This window comes from Micromesistius poutassou (genome assembly GCF_964030765.1).
Source record: "Micromesistius poutassou genome assembly, chromosome: 4".
Classification (NCBI taxonomy): domain Eukaryota; kingdom Metazoa; phylum Chordata; class Actinopteri; order Gadiformes; family Gadidae; genus Micromesistius; species Micromesistius poutassou.
The window spans coordinates 15,897,964-15,915,390 of NC_140274.1; the positions used below are offsets into that span (position 1 = coordinate 15,897,964).

A 17,427-nucleotide genomic window follows, 5' to 3' on the forward strand; every position below is an offset into this window, starting at 1 on the left:
AATGCAAATATCCTTCATTCAGAGTATGTTAAACATACATACACATTTTTTTTGTGTTATTTTTTTAAGTTAAAAAAAAAAAACATGTCACCGCAATGATCCAACAGCAGAAATAAGAAAACAGCTTCACGTTTGTACAGCTAGAGACTCTCACTGACCCCCCCCACCCACACCTCCCCCTTCACCCTCCCCCTAACACATTCACATCTTCCACACCAGAAAGCAACGCAAGGTCGGCAAAAAAAACAAAAACCGACCAGCTGGGTCTCGTCATCGAGGGGTTTCATATCCTTCAGGTGAGTGACATTTTCCCCGCCATAATTTGTCAACCCCTATCCCCATCGCCCTCACCCCCCCCAGGGGATGGGGGGGATGAGGACATATGGGAGAGCAGGGGAACGCGGGCCAGCGGTAATTACGTCCTGGTGGATTACATCGCCGCTGCGGCGCGCATCGCTGACCTTTTCCCTGCGCCTCACCTGCAGGTTTAAATGCGCTGGAGCCCGGAGGCATGTCGGGATGCGCTAACCTGCGGACGTAGAGCTCCACAGACACGCGCACCGTGCCACCCGGGTAGCCCCCCCCCCCCTAAAGGCCAAACGCAACTCCCCCCCCCCCCCCCCACTCCTGCTTTGCAACCGGGCGGCGAGCCAACCTATCGGGAGCGCCGTGTCGAGGAGCAGCATCTTCAGTCCTCTTCGTCTTTTTTTTTTTTTAAGTAAGCCGACATTCACAAACTCTTCAATCACAGGCTTTATAAGGTTTGAGATATTTATGAGGAATACTGAGGAAAAGTACATCGCAAAACAGAAGAAAACACTGCAACTGTAGATGTCATGGAGGTCCGCTGTTGGGTGGAATCAGTGGCTGAGTGGAACTAAAGGAATAATCGGACCAAACTTAAAACCATCTGGTATAATTTATTCCGTATATGGAATCACCCTCGAGTACAACATTCAACAATAAATGGGACGACAGTTCACTTGTTTTTTTTTGTTGTTTAAATTCACATTTGTTTATACTGTTATTTCATATAGTCATTTTATGAAACACAATTCAAAGTAATTCAAAACCATTCCCGTAAAATATCGCTTGTTTAATACAGACATTGATTCCACAGTTTTGCTCTGACAGTGCTGGCTCTGAACTACGCTTAGTGTCGAGTTTTTTTGGACCGCTGTCAAACAAGGATCAGCAAAGAAAACATTCCTTTTTTTTTCTTCTTCTCTGAAGCAAATTCCAAAATAACTAAAAGCCTTAACAGAAAAACATGACCTATTCCTTTGTTGGCCTCGGTGCACAATGCCAGCTTCATAAAGCCTTTTGAGACATTTTCCAAATTTTAAAGAAGGCTTTCACATGCACAGTGTGCATGACGGGCCTTCAAGGCTCGGGAAAAGTAGCAAAGCCTTTCCTAATAAGAAACATAAACAAAATAAAACAAAATTCAATGAAACAAACCACAGGACGTCACGCAAATGAAGGTGCTTTGAAACATTTGCTAGGGGTTTTTCATTTTTTAATCAAGGGCTCACCGGCGATGAAGCCGACACACACACCATCCATCGCGTTTGCGCAACCGGGGGCTACCAGGTTTTCAAGTATAAAACAAAGAAAGCAGGGGGGAGGGGATCTCCTTGGCGTGGCTGAGAAGGCAGAACAGAGCAAGCTGGGGGGGGGGGAAGGTGGGGGCAAATCTGCTACTCTGGGGCCGAATGGAGCCAGAATCGCACAACATCACGATGGATTACCCACAATCCACCTGGGGGTTCCCACACCGAACCACCGGCGGGCTTGATGGAGCGGACATGGGGGTACTTCGACTTTTTCACCTCGGGACCCAAAAGACAATTTCAGTCTTTTCCGTTGGGGCCCGACCACATACTCAGAAAACTCTTGAGCACACTTGGAATTTGCCAATCCTTTTGGAACAGGGGGTTCTGTGCATTGTCCGGCCGTGACCCACCTCCAAGTGGACCGCGGCCCGCGGCCCGCTTTAGGTCCCGACCCATAGTTTAAGAGACACTGCAGTAAAGTCAGGAAATTAAGCCACAAACTAACGCCGAGTCCCTCCCCCCAGGGGCGTCTCCCAGTGGGGGGGGGGGGGGGGGGCTTTTCTCTGTAACAAGCTGGCTGTAACAAGGGGCCTCCCACCCCTCAACCCCCCTGCCCAGCGTTTTAAAACCACAAGTGGGACACAACCGTCCAAGGAAACCCAGTGGTGGTGGAGTAGGCAGCTGTCTTTGGCAACAAGTCTGGTGTGTGTGTGCATGTGTGTGTTTGTACGTGTGTGTGTGTGTGTGTCAGTGCGCGCGAGCGTGTGCTAGTCCCTCACCAGCGGGGCCCTGTGTTCATGTCACCTGCGGCCCACCTCGCTCTGTCTCATGAAGTGGACGTTGTTGACGCTGTCGGCCAGCTCGGGGTACTGGTCCACCGACACCACGTAGAAGCCGTCGTAGCCCAGCACGCGGCCCGAGCCCAGCAGCTGCTGCTTCTCGCCCTCCGTCCAGCTCCGCGAGCACTCCTCTCCGTCCCGCAGTCTCTGGCGCTCGCGGGCCCAGGCGCGCGCCACCGCCCGCTCCCGCGCCGCCTCCAGCACGCGCGCCTTCTCCTCGTCCACGCTGCTGCCGTAGCGCGTGTTCAGGCTGAGCGCGCCGTACTGCAGCTGGATGTCGGTGATGCGCCGCGTGCGCCCGCCCACCACCGTGTTCACCTGGGACACTGTGAGGTTCACGCCCGTCTCCAGCGTGCGCCGGCCCACCGTCATGCCCAGCAGGGCCAGGTCGGCCTCCACCGAGCCCAGCTTGACGAAGTAGTGCGTGTCCACGCCGGCCACGGTGAAGTGCAGGTCCTCCAGGTACGCGGCGTCGTCGAGGACGGCCGCCATGCGCCGCCCGTCCTCATTGGCCAGGCTGATGATGTCGGTGCTCATGCGGCCGTCGCGGATGGCGAACTTCACGCCCTTGCCGAAGATGGAGCCGGAGGAGGCGAACTGCTTCCGGGTCTCGGCCTGCGGGCAGCCGGCGCCCTTGGCCCGGTAGATCTGCCCGAAGCGCTCCAGCTTGACGAAGGACTTGAGCTGTCTCTGGACCTCACACTGCACCCCGAGGAAGGACTGGGGGACAAGAGAACACACAAGGAAACACCAGTCAGTCCCCGGCACCATGGAACAAGGCTTAAGAGAGTACAGCTTCAGTTAATAATAATAATAATAATAATAATAATAATAATACTAACTTGGATTTATATAGAGCCTTTCATGGTACCCAAGGTCGCTTAACAAAAAGCGAAGGAGGAAAGGGGGGAGGGGGGATTAGGGGTCAAAGGACTAGGTGAAAAGGAATGTCTTAAGGTGCTTTTTGAACATGGGCAGGGATGGGGCAGAGCGAATGTGGAGTGGTAGGCTGTTCCAGAGTGTGGGAGCATTGGCAGAGAATGCCCTAAAGGTCCATGGTTAGCATTAGTGATAGCTTCATATTCACGATACAAAATAAAACAAGGAAAATAAATATGACTGGAAATGTCAATTCATGTTGATATTATTACCAAGCAGGAAGAGTCACTTGAAATCTCATTTCTCAGCCTTCAAAAAGACGACAGCAAAAAATCTAAGCTCGGTAAAAATAAAACGGTATTGATATTTTAGGTCAATAACAACACCCTAGCTCAGTACAGTACACTCCCTCCAGTAGCCAGAGGGACGAGACACCCACCCCCCGGAGCCTCCAGCGCCCCCCCCCGAACTAAAAAACACAACAAGTGTAGCTGGATACTTGTGCTCCTTCATTAGCACATCAAATATCTCCGCCGCTCTGCTGACAGTGGCAGAGGATGAGGCTGCTGTTCATGTTGCTGTGTTCCGCTGAAACGCCATGATTAATAGTGTTGGTTTTATGGGCTGCTTTCTCTGCGAATGCTAATGTTGGATCTGGCTATTGAATACCCCCTCCCTCCCCACCGCCCCTTTCCCTTCACGAAACCATGACGCTAAAAGTTTGCTAACAAACAACAGTGAAACCCGCAAGCCTTGAACATGGTGGGGGGGGGTGGCGAACAAACACAATTAAAATTTAATTTTGTGGAAATATTATGACACAAATTCCTGGAGGACATTCTTTACGTCCCTGTTGTTTAATTTTTTATCAATCTAGAAATAATGTTTAGCCTCCAATGAAAATACAGGGAACAGGGAAAGTAGCCTGAGCCTTGTTCATCAGGTCAAATTAAATCAAATTCAGGTGCCACTCTGACAGGCCGTCCAAAATGGTGGACTCTGGCTACACAACGGTTGGCTGGCAGGCAATCCTGGCATCTTTGAAGTTGTGAACACACCACGCATCACCCCAGTGGGTGGGGGGGTGGGGGGGTGGGGGGGTGGGGTTGTGTGTGTGTCAAGGCGTGTTCGTCTCTCTGATCAGTGGTGACATGCGTGGTATTTTAAAAACAGGGAGACATGCCACTCTCCTGACAGCCCGCACTGCAGCAAACATGCAACCTGGAGTCAGCGGGTGGGGACACCACACACCACCCCCTCACCAGCACTACAACCTCCATCAGTACCACAACTACAACCGGTAACTCCTTAACCATCAACACCACCCATACCAACACTACTACCACCACTAGTACCACAACTACAACCAGTACCTCTACCACCATCACCACCACCCACACCAGCACCCCCTCACCAATGCTATTATCAGCATCACTACCACCACACCACCTCCTCCACCACCACCACCAGTACCTCCACAACCATCTATACCACCAACATCACTACACAGCCCTACTACCACCACCTCCAGCGCCAACACAATCACTGCACCGCCACCACCACCCTTACTATGCCACCATCACCACCACCTCCTCAACCACCACACAAACCTTACCTCACAAACCTTACCTCACAAAACAAGTTAATCAGACTTGTTTTGGACCTCCCCACGAGAACCCACCTTGAATCATCCCACTTTGATAAGGTGGGATGGTTGAAGGTGGAGGATCGTGTATCTCAGATGCAATTATGTACGGTACATAGGAGTGTTTATGGGGTGGTACCCAATTATTTTAAAAATTATATAATTATTATTATTATTAATGGGTAAAGAGTCCTTTCTTTATGTTGGAAGTATTCTTTGGAACAGGTTACCTGGCCCACTCAAATCAGTCAGAAGCATAAGCAGTTTTAAACAAAACTTGAAAAAATGGTTTAGACACCAATCTTAGACCGTTGGCAATTTGTATTTGTCATGTATATTTGAAACTGTAATTTATGTCTTTATGTGTCTTATGAATGATTGATGTATGTATGTATATACATACAAAGTATGTATGTATGTATGTATCTATGAATGATACATGTTTGATGTATGTATGATATGCTGCTACTTGCCCTGTCTCCTGCCCTATAGGGACCACAATGGAAATAAGCCTTAGGGCTTTATTGTGTCATCCCTGACTATTTTTATTTTTATAACGTTTGGCACAGGTTGCTGTTTCATATTTTTATATCAAGAATGGTCAAATAAAATCAATCAATCAATCAACCATTGCACCCACCACCACCACCACCACTACTATCAAACCCCCCTCACGACCACCACCATCCCCCCCCCACTACCAGTAGATCAACATAGACCCCCACCTCCGCCCTGTAGACACGCTAGCCCTGTCTCCTAATATCTACTGACAAGAGACACTCCGGCAGAGGACGGGAGTGAGAGAGGAGGGGGTGGAGGGGGAGAGGAAGGGGCCGATCCAGTCCTCCCTCGCCTCCACTACCACCATCATGCCCACCACCATCATCATCATGGGGGGTGGGCGGGGTGGGTCGTATAACTGCTAATCTACTCCTCCCCCCCAAGACGCTCTGTGTATGTGTGTGTTTGTGTGTGTGTTCCTCTGTGTGTGTGTGTGTGTGTGTGTGTGTTCCTCTGTGTGTGTGTGTGTGTGTGTGTGTGTGTGTGTGTGTGTGTGTGTGTGTGTGTGTGAAAATGTGTGTGTATGTGTGAGTGCTTGTGCGTGTAAGCTGAGGAGGGGTGGCAGGCAGGGGTGTCAGATGTGTGTCCGACCCAGGCAGGGGGTGCCTACCCTGGGGGTAACTTTGCACCATGTCAGGCTGTGTTTGTTTACCGCGCCTGGACAATGACCCAGTCATCTGGGCCTCAGGCTGGTGTAAATGGGGCAGGGGGGGGGGGGGGTGGTGGTTGCAGCAATGACCTTAGCTTTCTAGTTGAGGTGCCCTCCTCCTGGGATGCTGCCAAAGACCGCCCCCCCTCACCCCACCACCACCAACACCACCCTCACAACCGCCCCCTACCCTTACCCCCACCACATTGGAACACTGCAGGCCGTGATCAGTCAGCATCAGAACCGACCAGGGGGTTGGTGGAGCCATGCCCACAGGGACCGATTTCCTCCCCCTGGACCCTGACAGCAGTGCCCTATCCATGGGCTGACACAGCGCCACACTGCTCCCCGGGAACCGGGCTCTGGATGAAAACAGTCACGAAGGAGAACGAGGACTGTGGAAGTGGAAGATGCAGCCTGGCTGTCTATATTTATGCTTCAAAGGACGCTGCATTTAATTGGGTTGTTTGCAGCCGGGGAGCACTGCCATCGACAGAATACCCCAGTATGGTATTCATGTGTTGGCCTTAACGTACTTCTTATGATTATCATAGCTCAGTGTGTGCGAAACCAACTCATTCTTTCCTCCCTTTCCCTGCTGTGTAGTCTCCGGAGGTCAACCCAAATAAAGCTTTGTACGAATACACACGAATACAAAGCATCACACCACTCTAAATCTAGGCTAGTAATGCTATTTAAAGTCACTTTGTTCTTAAATAATGTTATGTTAGTTATGTCCCTTCATGAGTGTTTACCTGAACGGCTTTTCGGCGTAAATAGAAAAATGTGCTTGCGTTGTTCCAGTCTCATTACTCAGCCAGGCCCCACTTCCTACCTCTTCTCGGGGAAGAACATAAAACCGGCTAATGGAAGCTCAGAATAGCCCCTGAATGGACTCATCGTGTCCGTTCCTCTTTCAAAAACCCTCCACTGAAAAACAAGATTGAGAGGAAGAAGAACTACACAGGAAGAAGCAGAGTCCAGGGTTCACAAAGAAAGTGTCCTTCCCCCCAAAGCACAGCGTCTTGATTTGCTAATGAGCAAACCCACCCGGAGACACAGCCCATGAGTCAGCTGGGCTCTGAGGTGGCGGCGACGGAGCCAGAGAACCACGGAGTAAAAGATGACTTCTTTTCTAAAGCCGTTTTTATCTTGGCCACGGATAACCACCGGCTTTGACTCCCTATGGGGGTGGTAGACTTTGTAAACTGCAGGGTTGTGGCCAGGTGCATTAAAAGCCGATCTTTGAACACTATTAAAGAGAAAATCTATGTTGATTCAGAATCGGGATGCACCCGCCGGCTCCTGACTTCTCAAGAGAGCATTTCCTTCACTTCCGTATTCCACCGCATCCACGTGCTCCCGCGTTTGAAACGGGAAGCCTGTTGGAATATCTATGAATAGAATAACATAATCTGGCACTGTCAGGGGTCTCTGTAGTGCTAACACATGCCACGTTCGTCCCGGGCGTCCCACAGAGAGAGGAGGCTGGGGGTGGGGAGGGCAGGGCTTTTGCGACTGTACGTGGCGGTCCCTCGTGATGGACATCAAACAACCCGCCTGGAGCAGACCGCGAGGAGGAGGAAGACGAGAACCCGCGTGGGCTCCTAGTCTCACAAGCTCCAACTCAGACCAGCTCAAAACTTTGTGTTTCACTTTCTTCACTTTCTTCACACATTTGATTCGACCAATCATGTTGCTGGAGGTGGGAATCTGTAAGCACGTAATTGGTTATTTAACAGCTAACACAAATTTGGCCGGCACTATTAATCTGTAAGACCGTGTCTGTACACTGTCTCAAATCAACACCCTCAAGACTGGCCACTGTAGAAATACAGGTATTAAAATCTGCTTCTCAAAGTTCCGTCCACTCGTGCAAACACATTTCTCTTCGTTAGAATATCTCCCTAATAAAAGGAACAGCAAACAAGGAGCTATATCTCAGGTTCTGTGCAGTCTCCTCCCCAAGAAGATCTGCTGTTACATAGATATACACCTGCTGGATCCCAGATGCACTGTACCCTGCTCTGTGTACAGTGCCCCCTGTGCTGCACTGCAAAGGCACTTGGGAGACTGTGGCAGACTGCGGCACCTCCAGTATCCATCTGGTTAAACTGGCCTCTGTGAGTCTTTGGTGTTAAGCGTTAAGTGTATGTAATTGCCAGTGAACACTTACACAGCACGCTTTCAAATGTTGATTTCTATATTGTTATTTCTATATAGATTTTTATCTGTGTTTAGCGATGAAAATGACACATTGTTATTCCTTGAAAAACAACCGCGGGGGGATGTGTGGGGTTGACTCATACCACTTAGTCCTAATTTGGGAAGGTTTTTAATACACACGTTACATCACTCCTCTTTGTGTGGAATATTAATACCTTGAATCGAATACAATCCATCTTTTATGGCATTCGCCGTCGTATAGAAAGTGACACTCAGTTTTCCCTTTCTGTAGTTTCCATTTCTGCATCTTTTTCTGCCTCACCGTTCAGGCGTTTGGGTTCAAGAGTCTAGCCTTCCATTGGGAGTGGTTTCACTCATTACTTTCTAAGGCTTTTAGGGCTTCCAAAAGGGGGCCAGTCCTGCTCTTACTGCCCATGAAAAGCCTATCATGTTGAGGCGAGGGACCAGGGTGATGTTCTCGCGTCTGGTTCAGCCCGTCACTTGGCCCCGGCCGACGGCTGCCGTTCAGAAGAAGTCGCCACCCGACCCGGGGCCGTGGTGGCGGCTGCCTGTTCAATAATTCAGGTGAGTTGGGAGGCGACTAAAAAGGGCTGATAAAGGCGGGAACCAGAGCATGTCTGAGGGTGTAGATGTGAGCTGAAATCGATGGCAAGTGGTGGGGGGAATGGAGAGTGAATTTCCCTAATGGCAGAACAATTACAAGAGCTGTTTAGCCTGACCCCCTTTCCCCAAAGAGGTGGACAGAGTGCTAAGACCCGGATCACTGGGCCGCGGTTTGGCCCTGATCACTACCCCCCACCCCCCCTCAGTGTGTACACTGAGAACCCAACTCCCAGAGAACGTGTCTGTGAGCTAACGATTTTTTGGAAGGCAGAAGCAGTGTGGCCAGCTGGATGCGAACGATCTTTGACAAGGCGTGAGGTGTGGAGAACAGGTGCGCGGCGGTCTGGCTCTACCTTGGTGCTGTCCCACTCCTGCATCTTGAGCTGGGTGCTGCGCAGCTCGTAGGAGGGCTCCATGGTGTCCGTGCTGGGCTTCTGGTAGCCCGGGATCACGTTGTACAGCTGGAAGCCAAAGGTCACCAGCCAGCTGTTCACGTCTGTGGAGGGGAAAGGAAGACAGAGGACGTCATGCTACGTTAGAAGCATACAGGCAGCACAGCAGGGAGCCGACTCACAAACTGTGGGCAGGAGACTGTGGGGAATAGGCAGCAGACTGTTCAGCAGAAGTGTGGGTTGGCAGCTGACTGGGGGTCCACAAGAGGGCACTAAAGGAGCAACCATGCACAAACTGCTTGGTTGCGCTGAAGATTAATAATGGTCAAATAATTGTATTTTCATCATGTACAATCATTGGGAACCAAGGGTCAGACGGTCAGCCGAGCGGAGACACAGACGCTCGTCGCTTCCCGGAGAAGCGGCCGCAAGACGCTAACAATGGCCACTCGGTGTAGTGTCCCCTTGAAGCCCTCTTCAGCACTGCTCCACACACACTCGACGTGGCCCCTGAACCCGGCCACGCTTTGATTACCTCTCCAGTTGACGGCGGTTCATAACAAACACAGCTACAGGTGGTCCACTAATGACAGGCAGCTGGGTCTGCGATGGAGACCGCTGTCAACAGTGGAGCACTACGCCCCCTCAGGCTCGTTCTAAAGCAGCCTCACGTCTGTCCCAGATATAGCAGGGGTTATCATGGGATGTATGGGGGAATCAATGATTACCCCACGTGGAAAAAAAGACAAAAGAAGAAAGAAAAAAGTAAAAAAGCCAGTAATTAGCTTGACCTATGGCCCGCTTTCTGTGATATGTTTGCACTTGTATTGGCCCAACTACAGACAACTAATTAAATTACTAATTAATTACTAACTAATACAACCTCTTGTGTGTATAAAAGGGGGGAAGGGGCTTGAGCGAAGAATCGGGAGTGCAGCCTGTTGAATCCAACCAATGGCGGCGCAGTAGTACTCACAATATATTAGTAAAAGACATCAAAATGATGGCTGTGACCCCCGGGGGGAGGGGGGGAGGCGTGGCGCTGGCACCTCGTGTCACCTGACAAAGCTTTTTTAAATACAAATTTGAGGACAATGAAAGGAACCGGAGCAATTTAGTGAAAGGAATGGAAATGTCAGCGGCATCAATCACAATCGCGGCAGACCCTCTCTGCTGTATCTAACGGTCTGTTTAGCATTCAAATGCCAGCGAGGGCCCTAATGGGGGAGCGGAGCCAAACGGCACTCAGCTGGGCTGCCAGGGAGCAGGAAACAGCTCTGCTTAAACACAGAGCTGCCGAGAGCTATTGCTCACCTGGAACAACCCAAAAAAATATAACGCGCTATTTTTTCATTCAGTCAAGTCGGGACAAATGAGTGAAGGCTGGCAGATCTCGGCTGTATGTTTTTGTATTGTTTGTCAAACGGGTTAAGTGTAGAGGATTAACGGCAAAATGTGTGTGAATTGGATCTAATTAAACGTAGCTACAGTTTGGTTAAGTGGCTAAAACCAGGACTGTGTAAAACATCATAAATATTCGAATAGCGCTTTTAACCTTTAAAAATATATGTGAGATTGAAACGATTTTGTATAAGCTGACCTGCATCTGAATTCAATGTGTCATACAGTGAATTGAGATGCAGGTCATTAAGAGAAAGCAGGGATACGGCTTATTGCCCAAGGATGCCTACAAATAAACTCCCATCGTCTAGGAGTTGACCCCCCTAGACATAACACTATCCTCCCCGCAAATAAAACTGTATTATTAACCGTGTTTTTCTCCGTTCATTGTCAGGGTAACAAAAGCCTCATAATGAATATGTATTAATCTGGTTGGTCTCATTGAGATTCTCTTTTACAAGAGAAAAATACAAATGGAATTAACACACAATCTGTCTGAATTATACATGTGATGATCCCCATCTTTTTAGGTGCGAACCATATTATTTATAAATCGTTGTTTTGGCCGTGTCCACTTTGAACAGGGCTCATCCTTCACCGTGTGGACTTGCTCTCAGCAGTGGAGGCCAGCGCTGCCCCCTCTGGCTGGCTCTTTATTGTGCACTCCGCTGGGCAGCTTCCTCTGCCATTTACCCCCAGCGTCCCACAAAGCAACCCAGGGATGATGTGCTCTTTCTGGGAACAGTTCCGACCGCTTGGCCACAGAGGGGTCTTTGCTCCACACCATTGTTTCCTTTGGAGAGCCATAAATGATAGCTGGTGGATACGCGGTGCTCACGCACACACACACACACACACACGCACACGCATGCACACACGCACGCACACACACATGCACACACACACACACACACACACACACACACACACACACACACACAGACTGACACACACACACACACACACAGACTCATGCACGCAAACACTCATGTAAACACACCCATGTTAACACAAACACACACACATACACACACAGACATACACTCACACAGACAGACACACACACACTCACCCACAAACATAGATGTCAGTGCACCTGACATCTGCACAATATCTGCACAATATTGTACACAGTCACACACATGCACGCACACAAGCTCTAACATGCACATCCAAACACATAGACACGAGCGCTCAAATTCACAACCGCAGCGATTCTCTGCGCGGGGAAAAACAAAGTCCCAGCGAGATAGCTCTTGTAACCATTTTCCACCTTTTTCAATTTACTGTCGGCAGGAAATACCATTGCACACGCCCCTGTTGTCTTTCGGCAACGGCGTGCCGAAATCGACAACACAACCAAAACAAAACAGCAACAAAACACCCAGGTGATTATTTCAGCAGCAGTCTCATGACTTAGTAAACAAGGATATCTGTCAGTGTAGCTTCTGCCGCCTTTGTTCTGCTCCCACAACATCTGTCACCCTCCCTGTGTTCCCCCGGAAATCAGTGAGACTCAGTCGTCGCACCGGGGGGAGGTCACCCTTGTAAATAACCGTTTTGGGGCTAAATATCCCGCGCTCGCTCAGATTCCCGCCTGTCAAAGCCTCAGGTGGTGAGCACGAGTGGTAAACCTTCTCCCTCTTAGTGGAGGACGCCTCCTCTGACCTAGCAGTCGTAGAGAAACAAGCAGCTGATGGTCTCTGAGTGGAGCAGGGGCGTTCTGACCTACCAGTCACAAAGCTCAAACAGACGTTCTAGGGGTAAGTGGAAGGAGGAAAGTTCAGACCCACCTGTCGCGGAGCAACAGGCAGAATGTCTTCCTTCAGTGGAGGATAGTCGTTTAGATAGACAGCCTAAGAGTATGGACCACCTGCTCTATCTAAGAGGACTATGGACCATGGATAATGGACTATGGATTAGCTTCATCATCTAAGAATAGTATGGCCAATTTACATTTAGGGGATTTTGTCCACCATTAATTCACACATTCACACACCAACGGCGGAGTCAACCATGCAGGAGGAGGAGCAGTCAGGGTGAGGTGTCTTGCTCAGGGACACCACGACACTCCGCTAGGAGGAGCCGGTGATCGAACTAGCAACTTTCTGGATGCCAGCCAACCCCCTGAGCTACTGCCGTCACCCTTTATATGTTGTAGTACAATCATGGCCAATCTCACCTTACAAACAGGAGGTATGGAGCATCTGACCTATCTAAAAAGGAGTCTGGACCAGTCTGCCCTATCCAAGAGGGGTACGGCCCGTCCTCGCTCTCCGAGTATAGGATGACCACTCAGACCCACCTGTCATGTAGCACTTGGTCTCCTCGTTGTTGCTCAGCGGGTTGTTGTTCTTGAACATGTAGAGGTTGAAGGGCACGATGTGGTCGCTGTTGAGCCGCGCCCACACCTCGTGGTCGGGCGTGGTCCACCGGCCGGCCATCACGTCGTAGTCCCGCCGGCCCATGTGCACCAGCCGGCTGAGCGGCTCGTACAGGCCGCCCTGGTAGCCCACGATCACCTGGAAGCTGGGGTTGGTGTCCAGGTAGACCTCGCCGAACGCCGTGTACAGGATCTGCTTGATCATGAGGCCGGCGCCGCTGAACACGGCCAGCGGCGTGCCGATGTTGTCGCACGCCACGTAGAACTCGTCGCCGCTGTTGAGCTCCATGGCGAACAGGTGGCCCTGCAGGTCGTAGTACAGCGAGGTGATGTCCGAGCTGGTGTGGTTGTACATGTGGGTGACGCGCGTGGGGCTGGACAGGTCGGCGTAGAAGAACTGCAGGTGGTGGCCCGCGCTGCTGCGGCTGGACACGCGGCGGCCCAGCCCGTCGTAGCGGTAGCGGATGCTCCAGCCGCTCACCCGGTTGTACACCTTGGTGAGCAGGCCGGCCGAGCTGTACTCAAAGTAGTCGTTGCCGCGCTGCTTGAGGAAGCCGTCCTCGTCCGTGCGGTACAGCACGTCGCCCAGCCGCGTGATGCGGTCGCGCGGGTCGTAGCGCAGCGGCGTGAGGCGCGCCGTGTTGCCGGGGCTCAGCAGGTGCAGGTTGCCGTTGAGGTCGTAGCTGTAGCGCCACAGGGGCTTGTCGTTGATGGACACCACCTGCAGCTGCCCGTCGGCGTCGTACTCGTAGGTGTAGCGCGTGGTGTTGGCGTAGGGCCCCACCTTCAGCTCCTTCACCACCACGCGGCCCATGTTGTCGTAGTTCACCATCATCCAGTACATGAGCGAGCGGAAGATCTCGTACTGCACCTCCTTGACGCGGCCGTAGGCGTCAAAGTGCTTGGTGTGCGTCATCACTGCCGTGGTGATGATCTGGTTGATGTCGTAGTAGATCACGCCGAACTTGCCGAACTGCTCCGTCTTGCCCGACACGTCGTCGTAGCGGTACAGGTCGATGGGCATGGGCGTCTCGTTGATGACCGCCTGCATGCTGGTCACCCGGAAGCTGTTGTCGTAGACGTAGTCGAAGCGGGCGTTCACCATGCCCTCCTCGCTGAAGCGGAAGATCTGCCGGTCGATGAGCGGGCCGATCTGCCGGTAGCGGATGGTGCAGGTGAAGCCCTCGCTCTGCAGGTTCACCGTCTTCAGCATGCCCGACACCTCGTCGTAGGAGAAGGCGATGCGCGTGGTGTCGTACAGGATCTCCAGCAGCTTGTCCAGCTTGCCGTACTTGTAGACCACGCGGCGGCCGGTGCCCAGGTACGTGGTCTGGAGGAGCTGGCCGTCCTCGCTGTAGTCCTGCAGCACCGAGGCGTTGCCCTCGGGCGGGCGGTAGGTGTTGCGGTAGTAGCCGATGGAGCGCGTCGTCTCCAGGGTCTGGCGCGCCACGTTGGGCATGGTCACCGACGAGAGGCGGTCGTTCTTGTCGAACTCGAAGATGTACTGCCGCTGGCTGTAGAGCAGCAGCACCATGGACTGCAGAGACAGAAGGGAGACGAGAGCGGCGTTACGACCACCGTAGAGCGGCAGCACAATGGGGTTCAGGCATTTCATCGGAGAACAATGGATTTTTGCGGAAAGTCTTTCATGCTAATTTATTGAATTTGTTTTTTGTAAAAGGATTTATTTGTTCCCATACAAGATTGCCTCTCAATAAGCGAACAAAGCGCTAGTGAAATAATAACCGATTGTGCGTATCCTTAACACAGCAATTACATAGCGACAACAAGTTCACAAATGAAATGTATAAACAACATTCAACATAACGCTAAGTAGCTCTTAATGAGTTCAGCTTGTTACCTACGTAGCTCGTACTCAAGAAAATAAGGCGCAATAGACTTTGCAACATTATTATTCGAATGCACTTTCATGGCGGACCACAGAAAAACTAGTTTATTATCAAAAGCATTGCTATTTTTATTATGATTATTAAAGTGTTTACAATTCTTAATTTATTATGAAAAAATATATATATGTTTTAATTATTATTATAATTATAAATATTATGTTCTTGTTGTTATAGATTGGTTAGTGCTATTATTATTAGTATAATTTGTATTACTATTACTATATTATTAAAGTTCTAGTAGTAGCAGCAGCAGCAGTTATAATATTGTTTGTATTATTATTCAAAGGGTGAACGTATTAACACTCCAAGTTCATTTCCATATTAAAACTAAGCTGTTGATCCTCCCATGACACATCATTTCCTGAAGGGACAGCTCCTTATTTCCTGTCTGTCGGATCCTTTGAACCAAGCAGCATGAGGGAGACACATTTAACACAACACGCTAAAATGGCTGCCACAGTGAGTGCGCTTGCATGCCACAAAAAAAACGCCATTGAATTATTTCTATGGCTGTCACAACGGGCTGCCAGCATCTTAGTGCATGGCTTAAAAGAGGGGGCTGAGTGGTAATTATTAACAGGGTTACAGTCGTTAAGACACAGCACTGAAGCCTGTTACATTGGCTGCAAAGATCGCGCCTTTAATTAGCAAGCAATTTCTCTTGGTTCACGTCATCTAGGCTATTTTAGGCTGAGCCGCCATGTTGAGACGGTGGTATCAATCCCAGCCTTTCTGTATAACATGTATGTCTTCTTATGGCAAACACATCTTAATGTGGAGAAGCCTCTATCCAGTGGAGACCGCAGTCTGAAATAATAATAATCATAACCTTTGTTTGTGTAGCCCTTTTTCAAAGGACTTCTACATCAGATAAGCCGGTAGACAGTTAAGAACATGATAGGAGGGATAAAGTAAACAGTGAGCTATTTATGCACTTGATAAAATAACAAATATATACAGTGTATAGGTAAAAAGAGAAGAAATAAGAATACTGTTGATTGATGAGTTTAAGATAGTTCAGCAGGAAAAAAATATAACCAAGATGAAATGAAATCAGATAAAACAAAAAACAAACATATAATATAAAACAAACAAATACATGAATAGCTCGGTGAAGAATAATTATACGCTTAAAATAAAAATCTCTAAAGAATCAAACACTTTGTCCTTAACGTCTCAAGGTTGTTGCAGCCCAACGACTTCCTGTCGGGGATTTATAAAGAACTATCTTAACTTATCTTACCTTCTCTAGGTAGGTGAAGCTCAACAACTTCCTGTCTGGGATCGATAAGAGAACTATCTTAATTCATCTTACCTTCTCTAGGTAGGTGTAGCTCCATGACTTCCCGTCGGCAAAGATCTGGGAGGTGATGCGTCCGTTGGGGTCGTACTCCATGCGCACCGACATGGTGCCCCTCTGGATCCCGGCCACGTGGCCCCCCGGGGAGTAGGTGACGTTGACGCCATTGAGCCGGCTGCTGGGGGCCCAGAGGGTGGGTCGGCCCGCCTGGTCGTAGTGGATCCTCAGGGTGAACTTCCGGTGGTCATCGTACACCTTCTCCGTGCGCGTGATCCGGTCGAAGTCCAGCGACAGCAGGTTCCTGTTGTGGACCTGGAGGTGGAACGAGGGGTGGAGAGAGGCAGAGAGCAGGGGAGAGAGAGTGTGCGAGAGAGACGTCGGGGGCGAGAGAGAGTGGGAGAGAGAGGGAGTGTGAGTGTGAGTGTGAGTGAGAGAGAGAGAGAGAGAGAGAGAGAGAGAGAGAGAGAGAGAGAGAGAGAGAGAGAGAAAGGGGAGAGGGAGAGAGGGCAGAGGAGGAGTGAGACAAGGATAACAGGTAATAACGTCTAGTGTGGTGCTTACCAACCTTTGACTTTAGGTGTACCACTGTGTACCACAGTCCTGTGTGCTGTATGTTATTTAGCAAACACAAGCTTTTTATTACAGTGTAATTATAAAGCAACAACAAATTATCTCAAAACATCAATGGAAAACATAACAATGAAAAATTGATTAAATGTGCAAAACAACCCTTTTTGGAAATCATATTATATTAGTCATATTATTTACTGAACAATATTTATAAATCTTTTTATTTTCAATTGTAAATTCTATTACTCACTAAATTCTATTTCATATATTTATAAATGTGTCTAAAACATGAATAAAAGTACCACAGGTTGGATAAAAGGTTTCCAACCTTTTCTAGGAATGAAAATGTTTGAACCCAATGTTTGAACCCAATAACCAACTGCCCTTTTTTAACTCCCAACCAAAAGGTTCTGGGTTCGAACCCCAATGTCCGTAGTCTGAACTGTAGGCATCCTTGAGCAAGTAGCCCTCAGCCTCTCTGCTCATTAATGACCTCAAGGACTTTCGTGCTCTTTTCTCTTTTTGCAGAGTGAGACCTTGGAACAAGGTTTC

At 49.6% G+C, this 17,427-nt stretch overlaps 1 protein-coding gene across 1 annotated transcript in view; it reads right to left on the reverse strand.

The window, feature by feature from the left end:
- Window positions 1–2,356: 2,356 nt before the first annotated feature.
- Window positions 2,357–17,427, reverse strand: part of tenm4 (teneurin transmembrane protein 4) — a gene marked incomplete at both ends in the record, with an annotated part of 141,580 nt that continues 126,509 nt past the window's right edge. The window contains 4 exon segments of the mRNA XM_084466371.1: window positions 2,357–3,115; window positions 9,273–9,415; window positions 13,018–14,632; window positions 16,321–16,617. Coding sequence (XP_084322497.1) covers window positions 2,357–3,115; window positions 9,273–9,415; window positions 13,018–14,632; window positions 16,321–16,617 — 2,814 coding nt within the window.